This window comes from Podarcis filfolensis (assembly GCF_964270895.1).
Source record: "Podarcis filfolensis genome assembly, chromosome: 11".
NCBI lineage: Eukaryota > Metazoa > Chordata > Lepidosauria > Squamata > Lacertidae > Podarcis > Podarcis filfolensis.
In genome coordinates this window covers 16845701-16870753 of record NC_139613.1, presented here as the reverse complement: position 1 = coordinate 16870753, position 25053 = coordinate 16845701, and the positions used below count along the sequence as shown (strand labels likewise).

At 42.8% G+C, this 25053-nt stretch overlaps 1 protein-coding gene across 4 annotated transcripts in view; it reads right to left on the bottom strand.

Moving 5' to 3' along the window:
- SPEF2 (sperm flagellar 2) overlaps positions 1–25053 on the bottom strand; it is a 91435-nt gene that overhangs the window by 16553 nt on the left and 49829 nt on the right. For 2 of the 4 annotated variants that reach the window (XM_083575468.1, XM_083575467.1), the window contains exons 24-35: positions 24421–24558; positions 21569–21729; positions 19998–20172; positions 17996–18248; positions 14977–15096; positions 13444–13582; positions 12587–12816; positions 8133–9280; positions 7819–8036; positions 7520–7728; positions 7301–7424; positions 6245–7201 (exon numbers count right to left, since the gene is read on the bottom strand). In XM_083575468.1, coding sequence (XP_083431594.1) covers positions 6811–7201; positions 7301–7424; positions 7520–7728; positions 7819–8036; positions 8133–9280; positions 12587–12816; positions 13444–13582; positions 14977–15096; positions 17996–18248; positions 19998–20172; positions 21569–21729; positions 24421–24558 — 3306 coding nt within the window. In that variant the 3' untranslated portion in view covers positions 6245–6810. Of the gene's footprint in view, positions 1–1964; positions 2148–3666; positions 3774–6244; positions 7202–7300; positions 7425–7519; positions 7729–7818; positions 8037–8132; positions 9281–12586; positions 12817–13443; positions 13583–14976; positions 15097–17995; positions 18249–19997; positions 20173–21568; positions 21730–24420; positions 24559–25053 lie in introns of those variants that run through there. The other 2 variants (XM_083575469.1, XM_083575470.1) reach the window with 1 other exon arrangement.

Below are 25053 nucleotides of genomic sequence, written 5' to 3'. Positions count from 1 at the left end.
CCACAGGAAAAGATGCGTCTGCTTGGTATAACACTTTCAAGTCTCTGAAAAGAAAACCTGACTACAGTTTGTCTCCAGCATCAATCTGTTCTATGGTGAAAACGAAAGCAGTTGACTTGAAAGCTGCTTATGTCAGAAGGGTTCTTTGCAAGTCTATAGATTATACTTAACATGGGAGGCAAAACCCAGTATATAACTTCAGTATACATCTTCAGTATATAAAAACATTCTTTTTCTTGTCAATATCTGGGAACAGAAGCACCACAACTCCATTCACAGCCCCAGTAAGCTAGAAAACCCTGTTCATATTATTTTAGCCTCATGGACTTTTGTGGGATTTCAACTGGGAAATAACCAAATTTTATGGGTGGATTTAGATTTTTTAAAAACATTTTTGCTCAAAAACAACATCACTTACACATTTTTCTTGTTTCGCTCAGATTTACCAGCCCAAAGATCAGAGAACTGATACCAGATACTGAACCAAAGGATGTTCTACCTAGCTTCCTGTGTTGACTCTGGAGCTGTTGGTATGTTTTTAGTCTCTTTGCTGCTGAGCAAAATACCACAACTCTGCGTAGGTGGGTGAAATATTGAGAGCAGCATCTCTTTGTGGTTTTTCCATCCCTAGTGGCGACTGTTTCTTTTCCTTTTTCTGGTGAAATGTGTTGCCACATGATGGGGGTTTGCTTTTCCTTCTTCTAGTGAAAAGTTGCCTTTGTACTGCCATTGAATAATGGCAGCAGAGAGCAGCAAACACAGGCATGAGCCATTAGCTGCCCAGGGTTGGCACCTAGGAAGCTGAGTGCAGAAAGGTGGGGGAGCAGGAGACAGGACTTAGCATCTCATCTGTCCCTCCAGACCCACTTTTCCTCACATCCGCTAAGCTGTTCCCTCCCATGGGTCAAAAGATCTTGGGAGAAGATGCAGGAATTAGCCTTTTGGGATGACTATGATACATCTTACAGGGAATGCAATAATGCTCCTCACTCCCTGGAAAGCAAAACCAACCTATTTGTTATAAATTACTACAGTGCTAGGATGATAGGTACTCTACAGAACCCTACCCCAGCCACATCATGCACTTCTGAAGGAAAGGCAAGGGAGTACCACATGAAACTGACCTAAAATAAGTTGGTATGAAATGTTTAATTTGAAGTAATTTAATTTATGAAATGTTTTGAAGCTGACATGCACTTCTGATTCGTTTCACGCACACATGCCAGCCTATGTCATTTCTGAACCACATGCCACTTTTACAACACAGTCCTATGCATGTCTACTTGGAAAGAAGTCTCACTGTGTTCAGAGAGGCTTGCTCTGAAGTTGGTACACTGGCCTTACAGTTAGGACGTGGGGTGGATGGGCCTGTGTTGGCTAAAATGAAATTAAAAACCACATTGGTGCATGAATGACGAGGGGCAGAAGGAGCTGCCAGTTTTGGTTCTCTCCACTTCTCATTTTTACTATCTTAAGTTTAGTTCTCCACATTTCTGAAACAATTTGTGTTTTTTTAAAAAAAATCCTCACGAAACTTCATTAGCACTTTAGAGCAAATTTCTTCCAAAAAAACACATTTCTGTATGCAGCTTTGACTAATGTCCACATCTTTGCAAACAATGTCTCCTAACAGAATGCATTTTGCTATGCTATTTTCACCAATACCTTGATATTTTTGCACATTTCCCCCTGGTGTATGCATGTCTGTGAACACTGTGTGCTTGTAGCATGGCACTGCAAAATTCAGATAAGAGCGAGTTTTGAAGGAAGCCCGTGATTTGACTTCCATATTGTGAAAATTTGGTAAACTGGGCTTTAAATGTGAACGGAACTGAATTTTCCCTCCACCCCAAATCAGGGCTTGTGGCCCACAGGGTGTGAAGACTGGCTGGCTGCTTGTCCCAATGGTTTCATTGGGACTCACAGCCACAAAAATAGAACTTGAGAGAAGAAAGAATTGGGACCTGATCATATTCTTCCTCTGTGACAAAGCCCGATCCATCTACATCCACATCCTGGAATCTCTGCAGCGTTTCAAGAAGCTCCGTCACTGAGGGCAGAGGCCAAGGCTGGGAAGCTGCTTGCAAAAATATACGCCAGTCCACAGTGTCTGAGTCCACTGTTAACGCTGCTGCCAGGCCCTGCAACTGTAACATCCAAAAATACACAAGTTTACTTAACACAGTAAAAGTAAGTGGAATGGGTAACTAAGGGCAGGGCCATTTTATGGGCTGTGTATCTTATACAGACAGAAGAATCCTTTGGCTTCAAAATCACTGACTGCTCCCCAAACAGAAAGCTGAGACTGGGCAGAAATATAGTCCATGACATCAATTGCAGGGAACTTTTTTCAAAAGAGACATTTTAATGCCTCGTCTCAACACAGGACTTCTGCTTTGTGACACAAGACAGTGCTCCAGCAGAAAGCAAGGTAGCATTTGAATGCAGACATGTATTTGAAGCTGGTTGACTGACTGAACTCAAAGAGTGCTCAGTAAAGGTTCCTTGTCATCCTGGAAAAAGTGATGAGGGGTGCCACAGGGTTCTGTTCTGGGCTCGTTGTTGTTCACCGTCTTTATAAATGATGGATGAAGGAATTGAGGGGATGCTCATCAAATTTGCAGGTGACACCAAACTGGGAGGGGTAGCTAATGCTGCAGAAGACAGAATCAGGATTCAGGATGACCCTTAGAAAATTGGAGAATTGGGCCAAAACTGACAAAATGAATTCTGAAAAAGGATGTTGACAAGCTGCAAAGTGTGCAGGGGAGGTTGACCAACATGATCAAGGGTCTGGAAACCAAGCCTTATGAGGAATGGTTGAGGGAGTTGGGTATGTTTAGCCTGGAAAACAGGAGACTGAGAGGAGATACAATAGTCATATTCAAATATCTAAAGGGCTGCCAGAATAGAAGATGGGGCAAGCTTGTTTTCTCCTGCTCCAGAGGGTAGGACCAAAACCAATAGATTCAAGTTACAGGAAAGGAGATTCCGACCTAACATCAGGAGGAACTTTCTGGTGGCAAGAGTTGTTTGACAGCAGAATGGGCTCCCACAAGAAGTTGTGGACTCTCCTTCCTTGAGGGTTTTTAAGCGGAGGTTGAATGGCCATCTGTCATGTATGCTTTAGCTGAGGTTTCTGCTATGCAGTGGATTGGACTAGTATGACCCTTGGGTCCTTTCCCATTCTATGATTTCAACACGCCTCCTCAATTTTGCCTACAAGTATTGGATTTTGGGAGGAAGAAATTTTCAGCGGCTACAACAAATTGACATGGCAGCCAGGAACATATCTTTGCAGATAACAAGCTGGGTTTATTCACTAGTACTGTTGTGTACCTGATCAATTTCGTAAACAAAAGAGATGTATGCAGTGCAATCTGTTTTGCTTCCATAGTCATTCTTTTTATGCTAACTACATTTTATTGTTTTGTGGATGGCTAATGTAGTTACATTTAAAAATGTTTTTGCTGTATTTTACCTCTTTCTTTTTTAATCGTAAGGCCATTAGCCCCCAAAGGCTATAAATTCTATAATAAAGACACGCATCCTATTCTAGCAATGTAAGCATCCATTTAAAACTGTAAGCATCTCAATTGTACATCTAGTCAACACAGCAAATGACTGTCAAAAATCACAGGAATAGCGGACACAGTGAGCACTCACATCATAAATGGAGAGGTGTAGCCAAGCATCAGGAAGTGAGTTTGAGCCAAGATTCAAAGTAATCAAGTCATAAACAATGTCAATGAATGTTTTGCTTGGTATTAAACCTAGACAAATGACAAAAGAAAAGTATCACATTGGGACTGATATGCACAGTTTAAAATCTGTCATAATCTTAAAATCTGACTTTTCCTGATGAGGCATATCACATCTACCTCTCGTTTTTATCTCCTAATTACACAAAGACTGTAATTGCACACTGTAATTGCACTTCCACACCGCAGCATGCCTTTTTTTGGTCAAAAATTCTATGTGTAGCCATACATGCTGTACAATTTACTCAAGAATAATGCAATAAGAAACTGAAAACACAATCCTACGCATGTTTACTCAGGAGTAAGCCCCAGTGTGTCAATATACATTCACTGTGTCTACGAATCTAATTTCTTTTTCTTCTTCTTTAGAACTGCAGGATAATCGGTTCTTAAAATCAGATAGGAAAATGTATGTATAGCACTGTGCAAATTAATTTGAGTCTTTCCCGATTTTGTAATGCAAACAAGCAGTTTTTTCTTTGTTTTTGTTTTTGTTTTGCCTGATCCATTGCAGAGGTACGAAGCTAATGATGGGAACTTGTATGAAATGCAGCCATGCTTAAAGGCAAATCCTGTGCACAACTATTTGGAGAGTAGGCCATGCTGAATACATTGCCATTGACTTCCGACTTCCAAGCAGGCATATGTAGGATTGAGCTGCTTGCCTGCAAGTTTTTTCTTATAGGCACCTGAGACAGTACTTGAACTGCAGAATGTGCAGCTTATGAAAATCGCATTATTCTGCATTGTGGGTGACCATTTGGGGAAGACCCACAGCTCTGTGATAGATCATCTGCTTTGCATACAGAAGGTCCCAGGTTCTGCCAGTTAGTGCAGACAATTCTGATCAAAATGGTCTTGGCTTGTGACCCAGCAAGTCAAATGTGGCCTGCCGGTTAGATACTGCAGCCAGCAGCCTATGTTTTGCCATGAGCCCAGGAGGTTTGTTGTAGTGGCTAGAGTGCCAGCCTAACTCCAGGGAGAACTGGGTTCAAATCCCATTCAACTATGAAGATGACTTGAGTGACATCGGGCCAGTCTTAGCTTAACCCACCACACAGGGGGGATTAAAGCGGAAGGAGGCCTTGACCTTCTTGTAGGAAAAGTGGGATATACATGAAATAAAGTTGGGGGAGATCTGATCCAAATTAGGCCAGTTGTCATTTCATATAATTAAAGTTGAAAGCCGGCAATGTGTACAGTGGATCCTTAGAGGAAGTATGAGATGTCTGCAGAGGAATACAAGCTGCTACAAGTAAATAATGTAAACTTATTTCTAGTTCTATTTTTTAAAAAGAGAAGCTCCCACGCAGCACAGCTTTTAGAAACTACGGATAGACGCTTGAGCCAAGCAGTTTATAGAATAACTTAAGAATTATAATAGTGGATTTCCACCCAATGCAAAAAGCAATGCAATGATTTCGTGAGAGAAATGATAATGAATTGGGTACTATTACTGTCATCCACAAAAATGTTATACATTTTAAAATGTGTTAAAAGTATGCGCTTTTAAAATTATAAATTTTAAGAATGTATTTCTCTACAGTCACTTGACTACAGTGCATCTAAGTGGAAACCAGTATTTGTTGGACATTCACTATGCGAAACAAGTTGAAAAACAAAGGTATGGGGGCACCCATGCAATTTGTGCCCCATGGATTCTTCTCTGTCTTCTTAGCTACCTCTGCCAAGTAGTGACTATGGAGGGAAAAGGGAAATGGGTTTGTTCCTTTACTGCTGCTAGATAATGCACAATGACCTCTTGGGCCATGACTACTTTTAGCAAGCTCTACATTGGTCAACCACTTAATCAAGCTACGCATGCATTCAAAAGTAGTGGCGTTCTACATCTATGGCTGCAGCTATTGAATCTGAAAGCATCAAGGTACAAGAGATGATGCTGTGATACCTTCTAGAACCAGGAACATTTAAGATGTCTTATCCGCAGGTGATATCCTTGATGTGTAAAGGAGGCAATATCCTCAACTTATTTTTACTACAAAGATATTTCATTCTGCATGTTTCTGCTGGCACTGAAAGTCTCATCTCTTCTTTTCTCTTGTTATTTTGCAGATAAGAAAAATTAAGTGTCTTGGCATCCTTTGTAGTTAGGTGTTTGATAAAAAGTGTTCTCTTCCATTGCTTGTTTTTAATCCAGTAAAACACTAAGTAGAACAGTTGCGGCAATTAAGAATGAAGAAATGCATGAATGAATACTGTGACTCTTCGGAACAATTTTGGAAGTCCAAATTATTGATGGAATCAACCCTTATTTCCCTCCCACAGGCAATTATTTTTACATGTCAAATCTCCAGAAGAATGAAAATGAACAGGAAATCAGATGTCAGTAAAAACAGTACAAATAATTGCTTATCCATAATAACCCTAACAGGAATAAAATAATTTATGTAATACAATACAGGATAATAAACAGTTATTCCAAATTATTGTTTTCATTGTTCAGTATCTAGCCAGAATCATAATATTCCTAAACACTTGCTATAAATATATTGGAAAATTCCAAGCGCATAGAAAGACAGTGATAAATTAAAATCAATTTAATAGCAGCTTAAGAGAAAGAAGGAAGACTATGAAGTTCCATCAAGGAGTCAAGAGCGTACACTTCAATTTATAAAAATGAACCATACACACACACACATATATATAGACAAAAATGATACTTGGTAATTTCATATGCCAATCCAATACCACATATTTCAAAAATAATACCTGATAAGCATATTCTGACAAATACCAAGCAGTTTGAAAAGAAATATACAGTTTACAGCTTTTCCAAAAGATATACTTCTTATTTCTCTCCCTTCCCATCTAAATGCATGTGTTAGTTTCATGACACATTATATGTGCTTTTAGATGTTCCATTATAATCAAGAAGTATATAAATTTTGGTTGAACGAATGAATAAATAAATAAATAAATAGAAATTGTCCAGTAAATAGTTACCAAAAAAAGAAAAGGAAAGGAAAGGAAAAGTCAACAGACATTATTAAAAATATTTGAGGAGACAGCTGGAGAGAGTGTTTCACATCTAATAGCTTCCAAATGAGCTTTCCCTTTCCCTTTCCCATTCAGAGTCAGATGAACAATCTGGTGTCTCAGGGTTGACCATGCCCTGCTCAGCCTGTAGTCTCCTATTCCTTTGTGAGGAAATATTCCACAACTGGATAGCCTTTTGGGGGTCAAACTTTTTGATATCTGGAGAATTCATCAGAATGACCATGCGATCGGTCATGCTTTCAAACACCAGCTTTGAACGTAGCCTCATCATTGTAAGCTTCATCTGACAGAAGCCTCGTGCCGCCTCGTCAGAACTGGCAGGTAGCGTTAAGACAAGATCTACCAGCGTCAAGATGTTTGGATATTTATGAGAATAATCTGTGTTCACTGCTTCCCATGTCAATCTCCGGATGCTCTGATATCTAAAAAGGATAACAACTGTTACTGAATGTGTTTCTCCCACTGACATATTCAGAAAATTCATTTGAATTTCATGTCATCTTGCTTGTTATTTATTAGACCTGTTATACAGCTCTGCTTTTAACATGTTCCATTCGGTCTCCACTTCATAAACCTTCACGCTGGCACATTCCAGGACCGGCTCATAATACTTCGTCAAGACAGACACTTCCACTTCACCAAATTCTGCAAGAGGTTGAATATTAATTTTAAAAGCAAACAAACCACCCATGCATTTCGGAAAGAAACAATCCCTTTGGATGTAGTCTGGCTTTCTGTACCTGGTTCAATTTTGTCCGGCCACAGCTTAAAACTTCCAATAGCGCTTGCTCTCAAAACATCTTCGCTAGCATCACAGAAGCAATCGCACAGCTGCTTCAAAAGATTGCTTATTAATTCTATCCGGATGGCTGATATGTCACCACCCCCTACAAGCTGGTGACCATGAAAATGTGTGATGGCTTCCACCAGACGCTCCCTTGGCCCCGATCTGAAAAAATATTACATTTAACAAATGTACTGTGTGCCTTTGATTTGGATACATCCAGTTAATATACAGTTTTGGTTAAGCATATACAACCTTGCTCGATACATTTGGAGTGTTTCCAGTGTTGACTGGCTTGTTGCGAACACATCTGCGATGGAAGAGTTCTGATCCTGGGCGACGCGGGAGAGGATGTTGAGGACGTTAATGACATCAAGCAAAAAGTGAGAAAACTTGACAATGTCTGTTTTCAGAAGAAGCTTTAAGAGGTCTTTGGCTTTCTGGTGATTTGAGGAACATGGTTCTTCTTCTACCTGGATGCAAGAAAAAGAAGTCAGTAGAGCAATGACCAAACACAGTTTTTCACTTATTATTTCTTCAAATCATGCTTGGTTTTAAAGAGCCTTTACCTGACTCATGTGTAGGACAAATGCTGGGTATCCTTTCAGAAGGATCTGAAGAGCTGTCTGTAGGCGAAGAAGCCATCGTGAACCACCAATTCGAGAAGGAATGGATGTTCTCAGATTGAGATCTTCATAGACTAGCTTGAGGTTGTTCTTGTTCAGTGGAGAGTTATAATAGTAGTACATGTTTTGCAAGAGCTCTGTTAGAATGGTGTATAGTTGGGTGCTCTTCAGTGCTGCCTTGTAAGCTATTTCAAGGTGATGCACGAGGCAGTGCACACTCTGAACACATGGCTGGATTTCTTTTAACAGTTTAGCTACCCCATTGCTTTGTGCAACCATAATGTCTCCACCACCACTTCCGAAGCCAACAAGTTTTCTTGCCCAGTCTTGGCTTGGCAAATTGAGCTGCAAACTGGTCTGTAATGTTTGCACAATGGCATTCTTCACAGCAGCTGCATCACGTTTGTCTACTGACTGAACTCCAACAATCTGGCAGTGGATCTTCCCTTGGAGTGCAAAACGTACGTACACCAGGGCAGCTTCTCTTATTGTGCTGTCTGTAACGCCATCACTAATGAGTGAGAAGAACTTGCATTTTTCTAATTTCTCTTTCAAGGCTCTTCGTTCCACTTCGGCAATGAAATGAATAAAGATCCTTGCTGCCTTGTCATTTCTAAAGATGGAACCAATATCCACCCCTTTCATATCATCCAGCTTACACATCCAGTCCAGGTCTGTGATGGGGCGTCCAGTTTTGGCAATGGCGTGGCATGTTCTGAAAAGGTTTTCTATTCTTCCTAAGGTTGTTTTGCTCATGCTCTTTAACATCTGCTCAGTGGTAGCTGTGTCTGGGACAGAGCCACTGGCTGCTTCCATACAGGTAGCCCATGCATGAGCTTCACTGTTGTGGTGGTCGTTGACTAATTCAAGTACAAAGTCATCAGTCCCAGAACAGAAATTGTGTGTTTTCTCCCCTAAATCCACGTTATGTTTCCGACACAAAGCACAGTACATGGTGCCCCTCTCACTGTCATGCTTTAGCCAAGGATACTTTGACAGCCATATTTGTTGAAACTGGTGATTCTTTCCTGGTTGTTTTTGGATGCCTGGAGTTATATTCTTGCTTTTAAATTGTTTCAGTGCTGCTATGGCTATAAATATTTTAAATATAACTCAGTATTAGGATGCATTATTATTGTGGTTGCACACAACTAAAGATAGGCATGAATAAGTAGCCTAAGTGGCTAAGATCACATACTTGGAAGTAAGTCACAGACAGACACATTACCAAACCTATGAATATGAACCTCAACAACTCATTAGGTTCACCTTAAAAATGAGGCAAGCACTAAAACCTCCAAATTCTTCTCCAGCTCAGGTTTTAACCTCAACTGCAGAATTCCCTTCTACCCATATGACTGCTGATCGAGCAGCAAAAGCAACACAGCCAGGAACTCTCCTTTTCCCTCCTCCTATCTCTGTTCCACCTCCTCCCTACCCTGTGCCTTGAACACTGGGGAGTGCAATTTTCACAGAGTGCTAGACAACGTTAGTTGCTCACAGGAACTACCTCCCCCAACATTCCAGGTGTCAGGGATGGTAGGGAAGAAGAAAGGAAGGAAAAGAGGTGAGGCTAGGAAGAACAAGAGCCCCCCCCTGAAATCCCACCCCCCATTTTGCTGCTGTAGGTGGAGGTTGGTGCAGGGGAGAGAGAGCACTCCCTCCACCATTTCTGAAGCAGCAGCAGTCATCAGCTAATGGTGTTTGAAGACTGCAGGAGAGTGGCTGGTGCTCTTCAGTGCTGCCTTTCAAGCCTTTTTAAGACAATGCACCTTTGAACACATGGCTGGATTTCCTTTAATACCTTAGCCACTCTATTGGTTTCTCCAACCATAATGTCTCCACCATTTCAAACTCTCAGAAAAAGACAATTTCCCAAGCACTCTCCACTTTTGCTCATAAGTACCGACTCCAATCCAAATCAATCCTGGGGGCAGGAGGAGTTAATCGACTCCACTGCAAACAAGTCCACCCAATTCTAATTAAAAGTGTGTTCAGTATCAAACTGAAAGCCAACGGCAAAGCAAAAAAACCAAGAGTATTGATTGCTGCAACTGTGCTCTGTAAGAGGCCAGAAGGGTTATCTTTCCTAGGCAATGGAAATGTCCTGAGGAAAAGAACACGTTATTAAGATAGTCAATGTTCCACTTAATGCCATTTTCTTTCCTATAGGAAGAATCAGTAACAAGGCCGTTGGCCTCTTAAGCAAATCTGGGTGCTTTCCATGTTGCTAGCTAAGCTTCTCTGTATGATCTAATCTTCCTTTTGTGGCTAAAAGTACTCTGAAGCCACAGATATTGGTTGATTCTGAGTCAAAATACTATGTGGTATACAGCATGTAAGTTTCCTTCTACCGTTTCCCTTTTTTCTGCTGACTTCCTATATGATACTACAAATTTGTAGAGCAAAGCTCTAAAAATCCTTTCTGCTTGTTCATGCAGTACTTTTGAAGGGGTCTGCAAAGGCATATAGTGTTTTTACATATGAAAATGTCAGAAGATCTCTTATTCCTAGTTCAGATGGTACAGCAGTGTATTACACCCTGTATCAAGTTGGAGGCAAGCAAGGAGGAGAAGGACCTCTATGCAAATAAATCTAGAGCTGAGATTATATCAACAAGGCTTGGCGTGGGGAGTGGCAAGGCTGTCTTTGACCGATACTAAATATCTACCCCCTGATAGCTTTAGGCTGGGCCAGATACAAACAAGGACAAGGCTCCTGAACTTTTTAATAGTTGAGTGGAAGAGGGAATTTTCAGCAGGTGCAGCTTGCATGTTGAACTATAGCTACAGAAATTCTCCCTTCCTCACAACTATCAAAAGGTGCAGGACACCTGCCCGCTTTTGCATCTGGCTACTCCAGATAGTGCGGGTGGCGCTGTGGGTTAAACCACAGAGCCTAGGACTTGCAGATCAGAAGGTCGGCGGTTCGAATCCCCGCGACGGGGTGAGCTCCCGTTGCTCGGTCCCTGCTCCTGCCAACCTAGCAGTTTGAAAGCACACCAAAAAGTGCAAGTAGATAAATAGGTACCGCTCTGGCGGGAAGGTAAACGGCGTTTCTATGCGCTGCTCTGGTTCACCAGAAGCAGCTTAGTCATGCTGGCCACATGACCTGGAAGCTGTACGCCGGCTCCCTCAGCCAATAAAGCGAGATGAGCGCTGCAACCCCAGAATCGTCCGCGACTGGACCTAATGGTCAGGGGTCCCTTTACCTTTACCTTTACTCTAGATAGCTTGCTACAGACCAGCCTTCCCCAACCTAGTTTCATCCTGTCAGCTCCAGTCATATTTCTATCAGGGATGATAGAAATTGTGGTCCAAAACATCTGGAGGGCACCGAGTTAGGAAACCATTTAATAGACCACAGCCTCTTTTGGGAAGAAGGCAGGGATAGATGTTTTGATGCTAATGCTGATGGTCAGTGTCAATATGTAAGAGCATAACTACGTGTTCAGAAAAAGCACATTTTACAGCCTGCTTCCAGGCTGATGTCGCCTAACCTCCCTGCACACACTGTGCAAACAAATCAGGAAGAATGCTCAATTAACAACCTTTTTGAAAAGTATTTACTGTTCTAAATGTAGCTAGGAATCCTACTCAAACTTTCCTGGGAGCAAGCGCTAAAGAAGCAAAGTAGGGCTTACTCCCAAGTAAACATGTACAGCAGGGGTTACCAAACTTCTTGGTCCTGTGGGCACATTTGCAAAGTGGATAAACTGATGTGACTGCAACATGCAGGCCACAACTCTCCCCTCCTCAGCTGTAATACTGCTGCCCCAATCGCCCCCAGTGCCATAAATAGACTGTAAAAAGTCTTATATTGGCTAAGGGAGGCATCCTTCCAGAGTAATTTAAGAAGGAGGATAGGCAGAGGATGGGACATTGTAGGCACCAGGGAAAGCCCCACATCGGTTACCCATGATGTAGAGCAGGATTCCTCAAACTCAGCCCTCCAGATATTTTTGGCCTACAACTCCCATGATCCGTAGCTAGCAGGACCAGTGGTCAGGGATTATGGGAATTGTAGTCTCAAAACATCTAGAGGGCAAGTCTGAGGAAGCCTGAAGGACTGTTAATGTGTGAGGTAACCTACATGGCTCACGAGTGTTTTGACGCTGCACTTAGTTATAATTGAAAGAAGCATTTCCATATACTGGAACACACCATTGTAAGAAGTTCCAGAATTACTGCTAGCAGGGATATAAAACTGTTAGTAGCTTTAAATCTCAAGTCAGTATTTAATGGCAGAGATCATCTTGTTATTGATCGCTGTAAGCCACTCTGTGTGTAAGCCTTGGTGTGTGTGTGTGTGTGTGTGTGTGTGAAGAACAGGATACAAATACTTTGGGGAAATAAATGATAAATAAATAACTTTTTGAAAACAAGGTGATTTCTTACCTTTAGGTGCCACCTGCAGAAACTGCTTATGAAGCGTGCTAAGCTGTGAAATAGTTAAAGTACCATTTGTAGGCATTTCGACCGATGGAGGGCGAGGTGGAGGAAGAGGATCTGGAAAGACTTTGACATCACCGTTAATGTAAAACTCTACCCCTTCCAGAACTAATTCATACTGGATCTTAGTAGAGGTTTCGATGTGGTGGCGGGCAACCTCGGTTAATTTGTCGACACTGTAAGGATACACATTTAAGAAGCAGTGGCAGATGGGTTAAAAAGCTTAACCAGGAGCAGCTTGTCTGGTGTGACACAGAGCCACAGCAATAGCTTCTCCGCAGAAATGTTGCTTACTGAGAGAAGAAGGGGGAGCAGTGAGGTGGTGGCAGATGCCAGGCAAGGGCACCAGACTGGCCTTGAGTTGATTACAGGTGAAATCCCAGAAACATGGAAAGAGGCCTATATTATAGTAATCCCCAAACAAGATGCAGATTTGCTGCAAATTAAAAACTATAGGCCTATATCTCTGTTAAACAATGATTACAAGTTGTTTGCAAACGTATTAGCTAACAGATTGAAAAATATACTAAATGAGTATATACAGCAAGATCAGGCAGGGTTTCTTCCAGGTAGACAAATGAAGGAGAATATAAGGAATATTTTGAATATAATAGAATACCCAGATTGGCTTTGAGTGTGTCTCTGTGCAACTGCAACCTGAATACCACCTCACCTGCTCCTGTAGAAGCTTGCTCGAAATTCCTCTTTCCTCCTAAAACCTCCCGCATTACCTTGGGGTCCCTTCCAAATCTACAGTTCAATGATTCCATTATTCTAATGCTTTCATCAAAATTAACCATTACCTTGCCATTTCAGCCAAGAATCTCTCCCCAAGCCATTTTTCCATATTTCTGTATGTTACTTCTGCTTTCGTTTGCAGATCTTCAGTGAAGGCGAGTGCTTTGGCTTTCAACAGCTCAAGCCGAGATTTTGCAGCCTCCGCTGTTTTAAGAAATTGTTTAAGAACAAGTAAGAATACAAACACTGTTTTACAGGTCTGGCAATCAAGCGTTAGGTTTAGGCATTATTTGGGAAACTGGCAGTCTGATCCGATGGGTCTACAAAAGCTGGGCTGCTCCAAGTAAGAGTCCTGTGAAGAACAGAAGAGACTTGCTGGTTGAGACTGAAAGCTAATCTTTTCCAGCAGCCTATTTCCACTGCAGCCAACCAGATGCCTATAGTGAGCCCTAAGCAAGACTTAGACACCACAGCCGTCTCCCACAGTTGTTCCCCAGTATTCTGGGGCACAATGCTTTGGATCCTGTAGATAGTATATTTCCATCATTAGTGACAAGCAGCCACGGACAGCCTTAACAACCAGGAATTTGTCTAATCTGCATTATTATTTTATTATATAATTTTAAACAAAGTAATAATAATAAATAAATAGAAAGTGAGGAATCTGTCTTTTAAAATATTTTATCTGGGAGCTCTCAGTTTCTGCTGCTTACTCCATGGCCAGCAGGCCCCCCACTAATCTGCTTTTAAAGTCACCTAAATTGCTCCACAATTGTGTAATGGTCTCACCCCATACGTTTAATAGGCACTAACATGGCTGACATTCCGGCGCCAGATTAAAATGTGTTTGCTGGGCTTGCACAGGATGCTAGTTTCACTGCTTTACTGTTGTGGCTTTATGTTGGAATAATTTTTTAAATTATTCTATATACTTTACTTCTCATTTTGTTGGCTTGCTGCTCCTTTAAATAATTCCACCATGAGGTCATCCAGTGAATGGTGGGTTAAAATTGTCTTAATAATTGGATAAATGTATTTGTGGCCATTCACTTCTACTAGTTGTCTGCCTTGAAGCTACTGCCAAAATTAGTTTCCCTTAACCATTGTTAGTTAATTAGTTAGCATTATATCGTAATACCTAAATGTTGCAAGTGTGATGTGAAACCATGGGTTGAAATGGTTTTGCAAACCATGGATTTCATTATCGATGCTTAAATATTTCAGCTGCAGCAAGCAAACCATGGTTATGGTGGTTTTCCCTGCCCCCCCAAGTTTCTCAGGTAACAAGGCGATAACAAGCAAGTTTATCCAATGTCATATTATATACACCTTCCTGGAGGAGGGCCTAGTTTAGCAACCTACAACATGGTTTCACTAGGTTTCAAATCTTATCCAGGGTTATGGCAGTAAATAATGGATAGTGTTAAAAATGGTTAAGCGTAATGCCCACAACACGTTCAAGCCAATACTGCTGCAGCATTTTGAATATTGAAAGCAATCCGTGGTCTTTCTTTCCCACTATTTTCCAGCTTAAGCATTCCCTAAATTGCAAATGTGGAGCTGTTTCTGAATTTACTTGATTGAAATTTAATGCATACCTTCATGCTCCAGCGCAGCAAAATATTCCTGCTTCATTTTAAGCCTCAGTTCTAGCTTCTTCAGTTCCTCCGGGGATAAAGGAATTGGTGTTGGCGTTGGCTCTGATGGAGAATGAGAGGCTGCAAGGAGAAGCACGTATTTTTACAAATTTCTGTATGCATAATGCTTACACTACTGTTAGCCTAATAGGGCATTTCACAAAATGAACGCAACTCAAAATGTAGGTAAAACTGAACTTGTCAACATTTCAGAAACAGGATCTGAAATTAGAGGCAACAAGAGACAGCTTCACTTGATCATTATGTAGTGTGGCATAGCAATCGCAGCATCAGACTGGGACTGGGGAGACCTGGGTTCAAATCCCCATCCAACCACGAGGCTTCCTGGGTGGCCCAGGGTCTTTCTCAGGCTCCCACCCTCACATGGTGATGGTGAGGATAAAAGAAAGGGTGAGGGGTAACGATACATGCCTTCTTGAGCTCTTTGGACAAAACTCAAGCTATAAATTTAATAAACAAACAACGCTTGGAAAGCATTTCAGGACAGTTACATCATGCAACCAGCACACTCAGGTGCTTCCGAAACTTAATGCATGACCTACTCACACGTAGGACCTACCTGAGTGCAGATATCTGGTTGTCCCCTGGTAAGGTAGGTTAGGAGGAAATATGGTAAATGGCTCAAGGTCGCCCTAGCAATTTTGATATTCCAAGAATGAACCTTATTTCTTCATTTTACAATAGTATAACCACTATTCAACCATGACAGTTCTCAAAGTATGCCATAACAACATATGAGTGGCATTCAAGTACGTTTCACTCAGAGTAGACACACTGAAATTAGTGAACATGACTGAGGTCCATTCATTCCAATAGGTTTGCCCTGACTAAAACTTGATTGAATACAACCCAACAAATCATATATCAAGGAAGGTGATGTTGCCTTAATTTTTGAAGCTGCCTCTCTTCAAAACATCAGGTGTTGTCAGCATCAAACAAACCTGGTCTAATATCCAGCGGCTGTGTCTCTTCAGAAGGGCTAACTAAGGCAGCAAAAGGGAGCTACTGTGGGATTTCAGATGCTTTTCAGAGTCCTCTTCCAGTCTACCTGCTGGTCTGGCTATTCTGGGCAGATGGAATCAACGGATCCCAGGCCTCAGAACTCTCAGGATCAGTGGCTGTTGGCACCACTTGGGAGGGGGGACATCAGCTCCCTTGCAGTGGCACTGCTGCCTCTCTAGATGTGCAGCACTGGTCATAAGGGGAATAACACCCATCTCTGAAATAGAGCGCTGGGCTTATGACCTTTTCATCAATGCAGACCTTCCTCCCCTGGGCTGATGTCCAACCACCATCGTCCTGGGCTTCCCTTCTTCCTTGAAATGGTCCTTGGCAAACCTCTCTCCCTGATTCCCCAGGTGTTTCTGCTGCCCTTACTGCTGCTGCTTTGGTCAGATGGCATGGATGCCCATTTGGGAAGCAGCACAGCTCAATGGTTTCCATGCCAAAGGTTCCAGGGTCAAACCCTGGCATCTCCAGATAGGCCCTGTCTGACATCGTAAAGAGCTAGATGGACAAATGGTTTGACTCTGTATACCACAACAGTGTAACATGACAAGATAAGGTAAAGGTAAAGGGACCCCTGACCATTAGGTCCAGTCGTGACCGACTCTGGGGTTGCGGCGCTCATCTCGCTTTACTGGCCAAGGGAGCCGGCGTACAGCTTCCAGGTCATGTGGCCAGCGTGACTAAGCCGCTTCTGGCGAACCAGAGCAGCGCACGGAAACGCCGTTTACCTTCCCGCTGAAGCAGTACCTATTTATCTACTTGCACTTTGACGTGCTTTCAAACTGCTAGGTTGGCAGGAGCAGGGACCGAGCAACGGGAGCTCACCCCATCACAGGTATTCGAACCGCCGACCTTCTGATTGGCAAGTCCTAGGCTCTGTGGTTTAACACACAGCACCACCCACGTCCCATAATATGACAAGATACAAAATGCCAAAATACCAAACAGCGTTCATTTATAACATCAAGTGTCAAATGCTGCCTTTTTGGCTTTGCTTTTTGAACTGTAAGACTTCTCTCTGACAACAGACCAGGAAAGATCTTTGGGTACAGTCTAATTTAGGAGTGGGGAACCTGCAACCCTTCAAAAGTTACTGTTTATTACATTTGTATGCTGTTTTTCAGCCACAGTAAGCTTGCAACCAATCGTTAATAATACACAGGGAAAATTGATAGCCATAATAAAACCATGCATTAAGCAATACATCTCCTATGTATACTGTATTCCAATACAGTAGTGAAGCATAGTTAGAGCTTGTAGATTACCTTAATTTTAGATGTCCTTTCTAGACCAGAACCTGACTGCTTTAGTTGTTGGACTCCAACTCCCACCTGTCCCTGTCAGCATGGCAAAAGGTTGGGGATTGTGCAGGGGCGCAGCTAGCTGCTCTGGCACCTGGAGCGGCGGGGGCGGGGCGATCCACCCAAGGGGATGATACACCCATGGGGTGATCCACCCACGGGGGTGGGGTGATCCGTGCATGGGGCGCTGCGGCATGCTGCCCACAGAGACCGCCTGGCATACGCAAGCCCCACGCTGCCATTTCGGGCAATGTGGGGCCCCAAGCCACCGCATCCCTCCAAGGTGAGACGCATGGCTCGGGCACACTGCATGCCAGGCCCCACGGTGAGTGCCGCCCCCTGTGGTGTGCCATTTTGTCACCCTCCTCAAGGATGACACCCAGGGCGGCCCGCACCACCCGCACCTCCTTTCCTACACCCCTGGGATTGTGGGAGTTGTAGTCCAGCAACATGTGAGCAGCTCAGGTTCCCTGTCCCTGAACTAACTCCTGAAAAGGGGGACCAATGTGTGCACAGGCTCCAGTAAGGGATATACCTTAACTCCCCTCCTCTGTTTTGCTGGGAATGCAAAGTTTGCTTTTTTTTAAATGATCAAACACAATTGTATTAATCCAGAACCCTCCCTCTCTTTTACCTTGCATCTCATTTACCTTTCTTTTTTCCTTTTTTGCCTTTGGCATCTTTGCCTTCCTTTCCTTTGGCATCTTTCCCTCCTTTGGCATCTTTCCCTCCTTTGGCATCCTTTCCACCTTTGGCTTCCTTTCCTCCTTTCCCCTTTTTCCCTTTCCCTTCTTTCCCCTTCTTTTCTGCTTGGGAAGATTTTTGGCGCTCTTTCTCTTTCATTTCTTGCTGAAGCCGTTCTTTTTCTTCCTCCGCCTCTTTTGCTTGTATTTCAGCTGTAACCTTAATTTTAAAGGGTCACACTTAAGTAAAAAAGCAGCAAGAGTATTTTGAACAAAACGATCATTGTTTCATGATTGTCAATAACCAGCATGTCATTATGAAACAGACCACTTAACATTATAAACTATTACTTCTCTATAGGTTGGGATCCAGAGATCATGCGGTGGCTTCTGAACTTTCTCCTTCCAGTCCCCAAGTTGCTCCAGGTGGTTGGTGGGAATCTAATATAACTGCTCCCATACTCTTCTTCTGCTCTTACAACATTCTGGAAAGGCACAGGCTGTAGCATGGGGCCTTCAACCACAGAATGAATGGGCAGATACTGGAGACGCCCCCTTGAAATAAGAGAAGAGCCTTCTGCTCATGTAAGGGATGAAACCCATAGGGCTTATATAAGAACTGCCTCTCCCCATATAAACCAACTCAAACTCTGTGTTCATAATCTGAGGTCCTTCTTCATGTGCCTCCTCCATGTGAGGTTCGGAGGGTGGCAACACGAGAACAGGGCCTTTTCTGCAGTGGCTCCCCGTTGTGTAATGCTCTCCTCAGGGAGGTTCGTCTGGCGCCTTCATTATATATATTTAAGTGCTAGGCAACAACGTTCCTCTTCAATCAGGCCTTTGGCTGATTAATATTCTACAGCCTTTTAAATGTGTTTGTGGGAGAGGGGGCTATTGTTTTGTTGTTTTTGTTTTAACGACACATTTGTGGTTTTATCTTGTATTTTTGTCTTGTGAATCACCCTGAGATATTTTGATGAAGGGTGGTATATGAACCTAATAAATAAATAAAATAAATAAGACAGACCATCCGTCACAAATGCACATTATCTAGATTATGGATGATCTGCAGGCTTTGTGGACTCCAACTCCCATAATCTCTGTCCTTTGGCAGTGTTGGCTGAGGCTGATGGGAGCTAGAGTCCAATAAATATTTGGGGAATATTTGGCTATCCCTTACCTAAATAAGAGACAGAGAAACATACAGTACAGGGCATGGATACAGACTTGCTCTTCCATGAATGGAAGCGTCTTCAATACAGTGGGGGCTCCTGCTGATGGTGAGAGTGGGGAGAGAAGACCGGTTTTTGCTGTTTATACTTGCGCTGCTTTGAAAGGCTCACCAACCTTCTGCATATTTTCGAAGAGGTGCATGGGGCTTCAAGGGGAATCAGTGAAAATTGCCTCCCCTTCCCCTTCTGCCAGTGAGAGTATCCTCTCAGCAGCATTCCACTCATGGGATCTCTGCAGCCAAGTAAAAAAATCATTTATGTATGATTTAGGGGGGTGGGGATAACTACAGCTGTTCCGTGATGAATTTGACTTTCACACTGTTTCATCATGTAAGTAACTGATCAAATTTCAAAGAATTTTTTTATCACCCAATTCTCTGTAGAGATGCTTTTTTGAGATATTGAAGGGATTATCTGAAACGTGCTAGCACGTTTATATAATAGGTGAGAGTGCCCAATTAAAACTGTGAAAATTTGCACAAATCAGAGTTTCTGTCTTCAGGGGAGTCCTTAAAGAGAGAACACTGCAGTAATCTTGCACTGGAGTCAGCAAAACATTTATCAGGAAGCTTCCAAACTGGCTCCATGGTCGGAGGCAGGATCCCCAATGTTGGAAATTGCAGAATTTCCTGAGTGTGGGTTTCCTACAGGCCTGATCCAGCAAGCTCTTTTTACATTCTTAACGGCTGTATCCAGATCTCTGTTTGAACTCTTCTAATACTTGTGGCTTTTCTTACCATGTTGGATATTGTGGCTACAATATTGTGCCACATCTCAGTAATCTGTTTTTCTTCTGGGGCAAAATTAAAGATTATGCTTTCAGAAAACACATCATCCTTGATCTTGACTGGAATTGCTTTCATCTTGTCCTTTGGTTCTGGAGAAGCAGCTCTGTGAACACTCAGAGGAATTCTTAAAACAGAAAGAGAGAGAATGAGAGAGAGAGAGAGAGAGAGAGAGAGAGAGAGGCAACAGATTTACTTCTGCATTTCTCAAAACTTAAACTTGTATATTTGCTCTGTAAGAGAGTATTTCTGTTCATTATAAAGGTCTCATACAAAAAATTACAAGCTGGTTCCCATGCAGGCCTCTTGTTTACGTTCTGCATAGAAATAGTGCATGGAACAAACCTCAAGTTTCAACATTCTCCCATTGCGTGTCGGACATTTAGTAAAAACCAAGGCACATAGATGGGTGAAGTCCCTGCCAAATTATCTATCCCTTTCTTCTTCTTTTTTTAAAGCGGATGGATAGTGACCCATACTCATCTATGTAAGGTTTACACTCAACATCCTGCCTGTACTGTTGGAGGTGATTTGGGAAGGAACCCAAATCTTACTCTCGTTCCCTGATGGCACTTGTAAAGCCTAGGCCATATCTGCACCTTACATTTAAAGAAGTTTTATACCGTGTTAAACAGTCATGGCTTCCCTCAAAGAATCCTGGGAACTGTAAGGGTGCTGAGAGGTATTAGGAGACTCCCTATGCCCCTCACAAAGCTACAGTTCCCAGAGTGGCATAATAGTTAATCCCTCCTTCCAGGGAACTCAAGCCACTGGGGGAAAGAGAGGGCAGCAAGAGGGTGATGACCCTTGGCTTGCAAGGACAGAGATCTGAGCTTAGGGAAAAGGTGTCTGCTTGGTCTTTATGCAAGCATTTGCACAAGTACCTGTGTTCATTTGGTGATCTAATCTGGGTTTGAATTTGCACTTTAGCAACCTGGTGAGTGTCCAGGAGCAAAGCATAGGTATTTTGTGTGTTTGTGAATGTGCACACACCTCACTGCATTGTGCATGAGTGTGTAGTGTGCATATAATCCATGATTGGTGGAGAGGGTAAGTATAGGATGCATGCGCCTGCCCTCTCTCCAGACTTTTAATTCTCATGAATTCACAGTTATGTTGATTACACGAAGAGTGTAACTATTTACTTCACTGCAACCGTAATACCTAAAGCTGTCAACTTGAATTCTTCTCACAGGTGTACTATCGGAACATAAGAAGCCACGTTACACAAGATCAGACCAATGGTCCATCTAGCCCACTGCTGCTTGCTCTGACCCTTCCAAGGTCTTGACCAGAAGTATTTACCAGTATCTGCTATCTAAGATCCCTTTTTGCAACTGGAAATGCCAGAGATTAAACCTGGAATCTTTTGAATGAGAGGTGTGGGGTTGACTACTGTTGACTATTTACACTTTTCCATTCATGCACATAGCTTACTCTATTCCCAAATCAGTTATATTCTCCATTCCTTTCTCCTCCCCCCACATTCAGTGATTATTACAATACCGCAATTTTAAATGTACATTCTAGTCTTGGCCTCTTCCATGGGTTGTTCTTTATCAGTTAGATCTATCAAAGGTATTCTGGCAAACTCATTGCTGGTCTCCGTTGGAATTTTGCCTTCCATCCCTCTATAGTAGTCATGCAAAAGCCTCTTGGTATCCTGGAAACGGTCCAGTTCGTTCTTCATGATATACCAGGAAAACAAAACAAGAAATTATTCAAGTATTTCCTGACACCTTATCTCCATGGATAATTCACAAAGCAGTTCCTAAAACATCAAAATGCTATAGCGGGGGGAGGGGGATAGATTCTAAGAATGGCCCCAATATTTAAATAATTTTAGGACCAAGCATACTAAAGACACAACTGAGGAGAAACCATGAGTGTGCAGCAGCCACATATTTCCACACTTTCACTTGTAACTTCAAAGTGTTATGTGATGCAATGATATCCCATTATGTGTTTTTTCACAACTGGATTTTATGGGGCAAATTTGAGGAAGAGATATGGGGGTACTGTATTGCTTTTCCTTCTCTAGCTTGCGCCAAAGAATCCTAATGTTCTCTTTAACAACAACCAAGAAAGTCCTTCGCTATGCTACGCATACCAGAACTATACAGTTGTAACTGTTGCATTCCTTCCCGTAGAAACTTGAGGAACTTTTGGAAACTGTGGTTGAGGGTTTCTCCAAAAGACTGTACTCTCCTATCCCTATCCCTTTGCTTCTCATTGCCCATGTTAATTCTCCCCACCATCAATCTAAAGCATGCCTTGTTGTCCACTGACTTTAACCAGGGTTACTGCTAACCAGGGTTTGCTACTAACCCCACCTGCAGCCACCTTCAAACCCTGGTGAGGAACGAACCCTAGTTTGTGCTAATCAAGTTTGGCATGGGGGAAACCTAATGACTAGCCATGACTGGAACTTAGCAGAGGGTGGGGAGGCAAATCTGAATGCGAAAGGGGAGAGCATGTGCAATCCGTTGGCCTGCTCCCATTCTCTTACCTCAGGTTAAGGGACAGGTAGCAAAGGATGTCCCTAGAAGTCACTCTTCTGCTCAGAAAAAAGAGGGCCAAACGATGTGCCATGCTGGCCCATTCACACAGAGGAATATAGGAAGCTGCCTTATGCTGAGTTGACCATTGGTCCATCTAACTCAGTATTGTCCACACTGACTGCCAGGAGCTCTCCAGGAATTCAGGCAGAGTTCCCTCCCAGTCTTAACTGGAGATGCTGGGGATTGAACCTAGGACCTTCTGCATGCAAAGCAGACGCTCTACCACTGAGCTATGATCTTCCCCACATATAAACGTGATACTGGCCCATTCACATATGTGTCTGTCCCATTCACATATAAAGCAGGAGGTGGATCTGCTTGTAAAAGCAGAGCAAATGGGAGGTGCTGAACCCTTCTTCCTCCTATGTTTTATGTTCCCTGTTGCTCCACTTTTTCTCCCTTCCTTGTTTATTTCTGCTATCACAGCTGGAAATGGAGGAGGATGTAGAGCAATTGAGATAAAGCACAGCAAGCAGGTTCAGCTCCCTTTTCCAATATGTTCTTTTTCCTGCTTTCTATGCAAATGGGTCTTACATGTGAATGGTGGCCCTGTAAGGTCTGCTTTGGCCCTACGTCACATTTATGCAAACTCCTTACTTTCAGTCTATAAATGAGCAGTTGTGCCAGGCGGATTTTGGCAAGTTCAGAGCATCTCTTCCTTCAAAGTGCAGGCAAGAAGCATTATGCACCTGTCATACTTTTGATTTATTATTAGAACAGAAGCCTCTAAATATATAACTGAAAAGCAAAAACGGTGCTGTGTTTTCATGGGAAAATTCACAAAGCCACAGTCTCAAAGGTGTGTGTGTCGGGAGGGGGGAACCCCAAACCAATCAACGTGAGTGTTGCTATCTAATTGTGAAGAAAAGCACACCAGGTCAAAGGTTTAGGCCTCGTGCTCTTTAGCTCTATTGTCAGATCCGTCTACTGCCAAGCCAGAGGGTCAAGTCCTGGGATCATGGCAAGGCTAGACAAAGTGAAGCAAAAGCAAGACAAGGGCAAAGCAAAGGAAGGCAGAGCAAAATGAGAAAGAACTGAGCCAAAAGCTACGAACCAGCAACCAGTTTGGCCTTGCACTACATAGAATGAATTCTGGAATGCAAGCTGATTTGCACAGCGATGATGATCTGAATTTCATTTCCCAACTTTTTTTCTTTTTGGTAAACTGCTTGGAGACTTATAAGCTAAGTGCAACACAAATTTTGTTAAATAAACAAACCAGTCTCAAGCTGCATAAACACTGATGCAGGAATACAAATGCTAGGGAATTCTGATGAAAGCAGAAATGGCATCGGAAATTGCTGGTGTTTGCTTCCCATGTCCAGAAATGAAGCCAATCCAGTGAACGCAATTGGTATTTGCCACTGTTGTTGCTTTCAGTCCCCAAACAATACCTAACTGACTGCATTTAACCCACTTTTGCACTAAAATGAATGGGGTGGAATAAGATAGTAATGTTTTGCTACAGTGGACAGTGAGACAAATAACATGGGTTTTGGAGGAAGACAAACTGCAGATGAATGGAAACGATGCTGCATATGACAAACATAGGCAGAATGGGAGAAGATGCCTTCTTACATCCCTAGATCTGGATCCAGCAGCACAATGAGAATACAAGCAATGAGCAGCTTACCAGACCTTAACTCTTCAATTTGCACAGCAGAGGATGCTGCTCGTAGCCATAGAGTAGCTAAGTATGTTTCGCTAATGGCCTAATTAGGTTATAGCTTCAAAACACACATCAGTGTAAAAGCCAGCCCCTCCCCCATTTAGACTATTAAAAAAAATACACCAACAACATAATATTGCTAGACCTGCATAAGTGAAAAGATGTGGTTCATCAGAAGTGCCAATCGGTCTGGCAGCCAGCCATCGCTCATGATATCATTGCGCTCTTGCTCAGCTTCATCCCTCCTGTTTTCACAGATATCCCACAGACGATCTCTTAGGTCCTGAAAAGATGAAAATGAAAAGTACCCAAACATCAAAAATGCTTTGCCAAAACACAACAGAAATAAAAACGACAGTTAAGTGCATGTTTGATATTTAGTTCCAGTTCACACATCAGTCTCTAAATGAGGCCCCACACCAGGGTTAGCCAATAGGGTGCCCTCCAGTGAGAGCCAGTGTGGTGTAGTGGTTAAGAGAGGTAGACTCGTAATCTGGGGAACCGGGTTCGCGTCTCCGCTCCTCCACATGCAGCTGCTGGGTGACCCTGCGCTAGTCACGCTTCTCTGAAGTCTCTCAGCCCCACTCACCTCACAGAGTGTTTGTTGTGGGGGAGGAAGGGAAAGGAGAATGTTAGCCGCTTTGAGACTCCTTTGGGTAGTGATAAAGCGGGATATCAAATCCAAACTCTTCTTCTTCTCCTCCAGGTATTGTCGTGGGGAGTCTTTGGCCTTCCAGATGTTGCTGAACTACAACTCCCATCAGCCTCAGCAAGCATG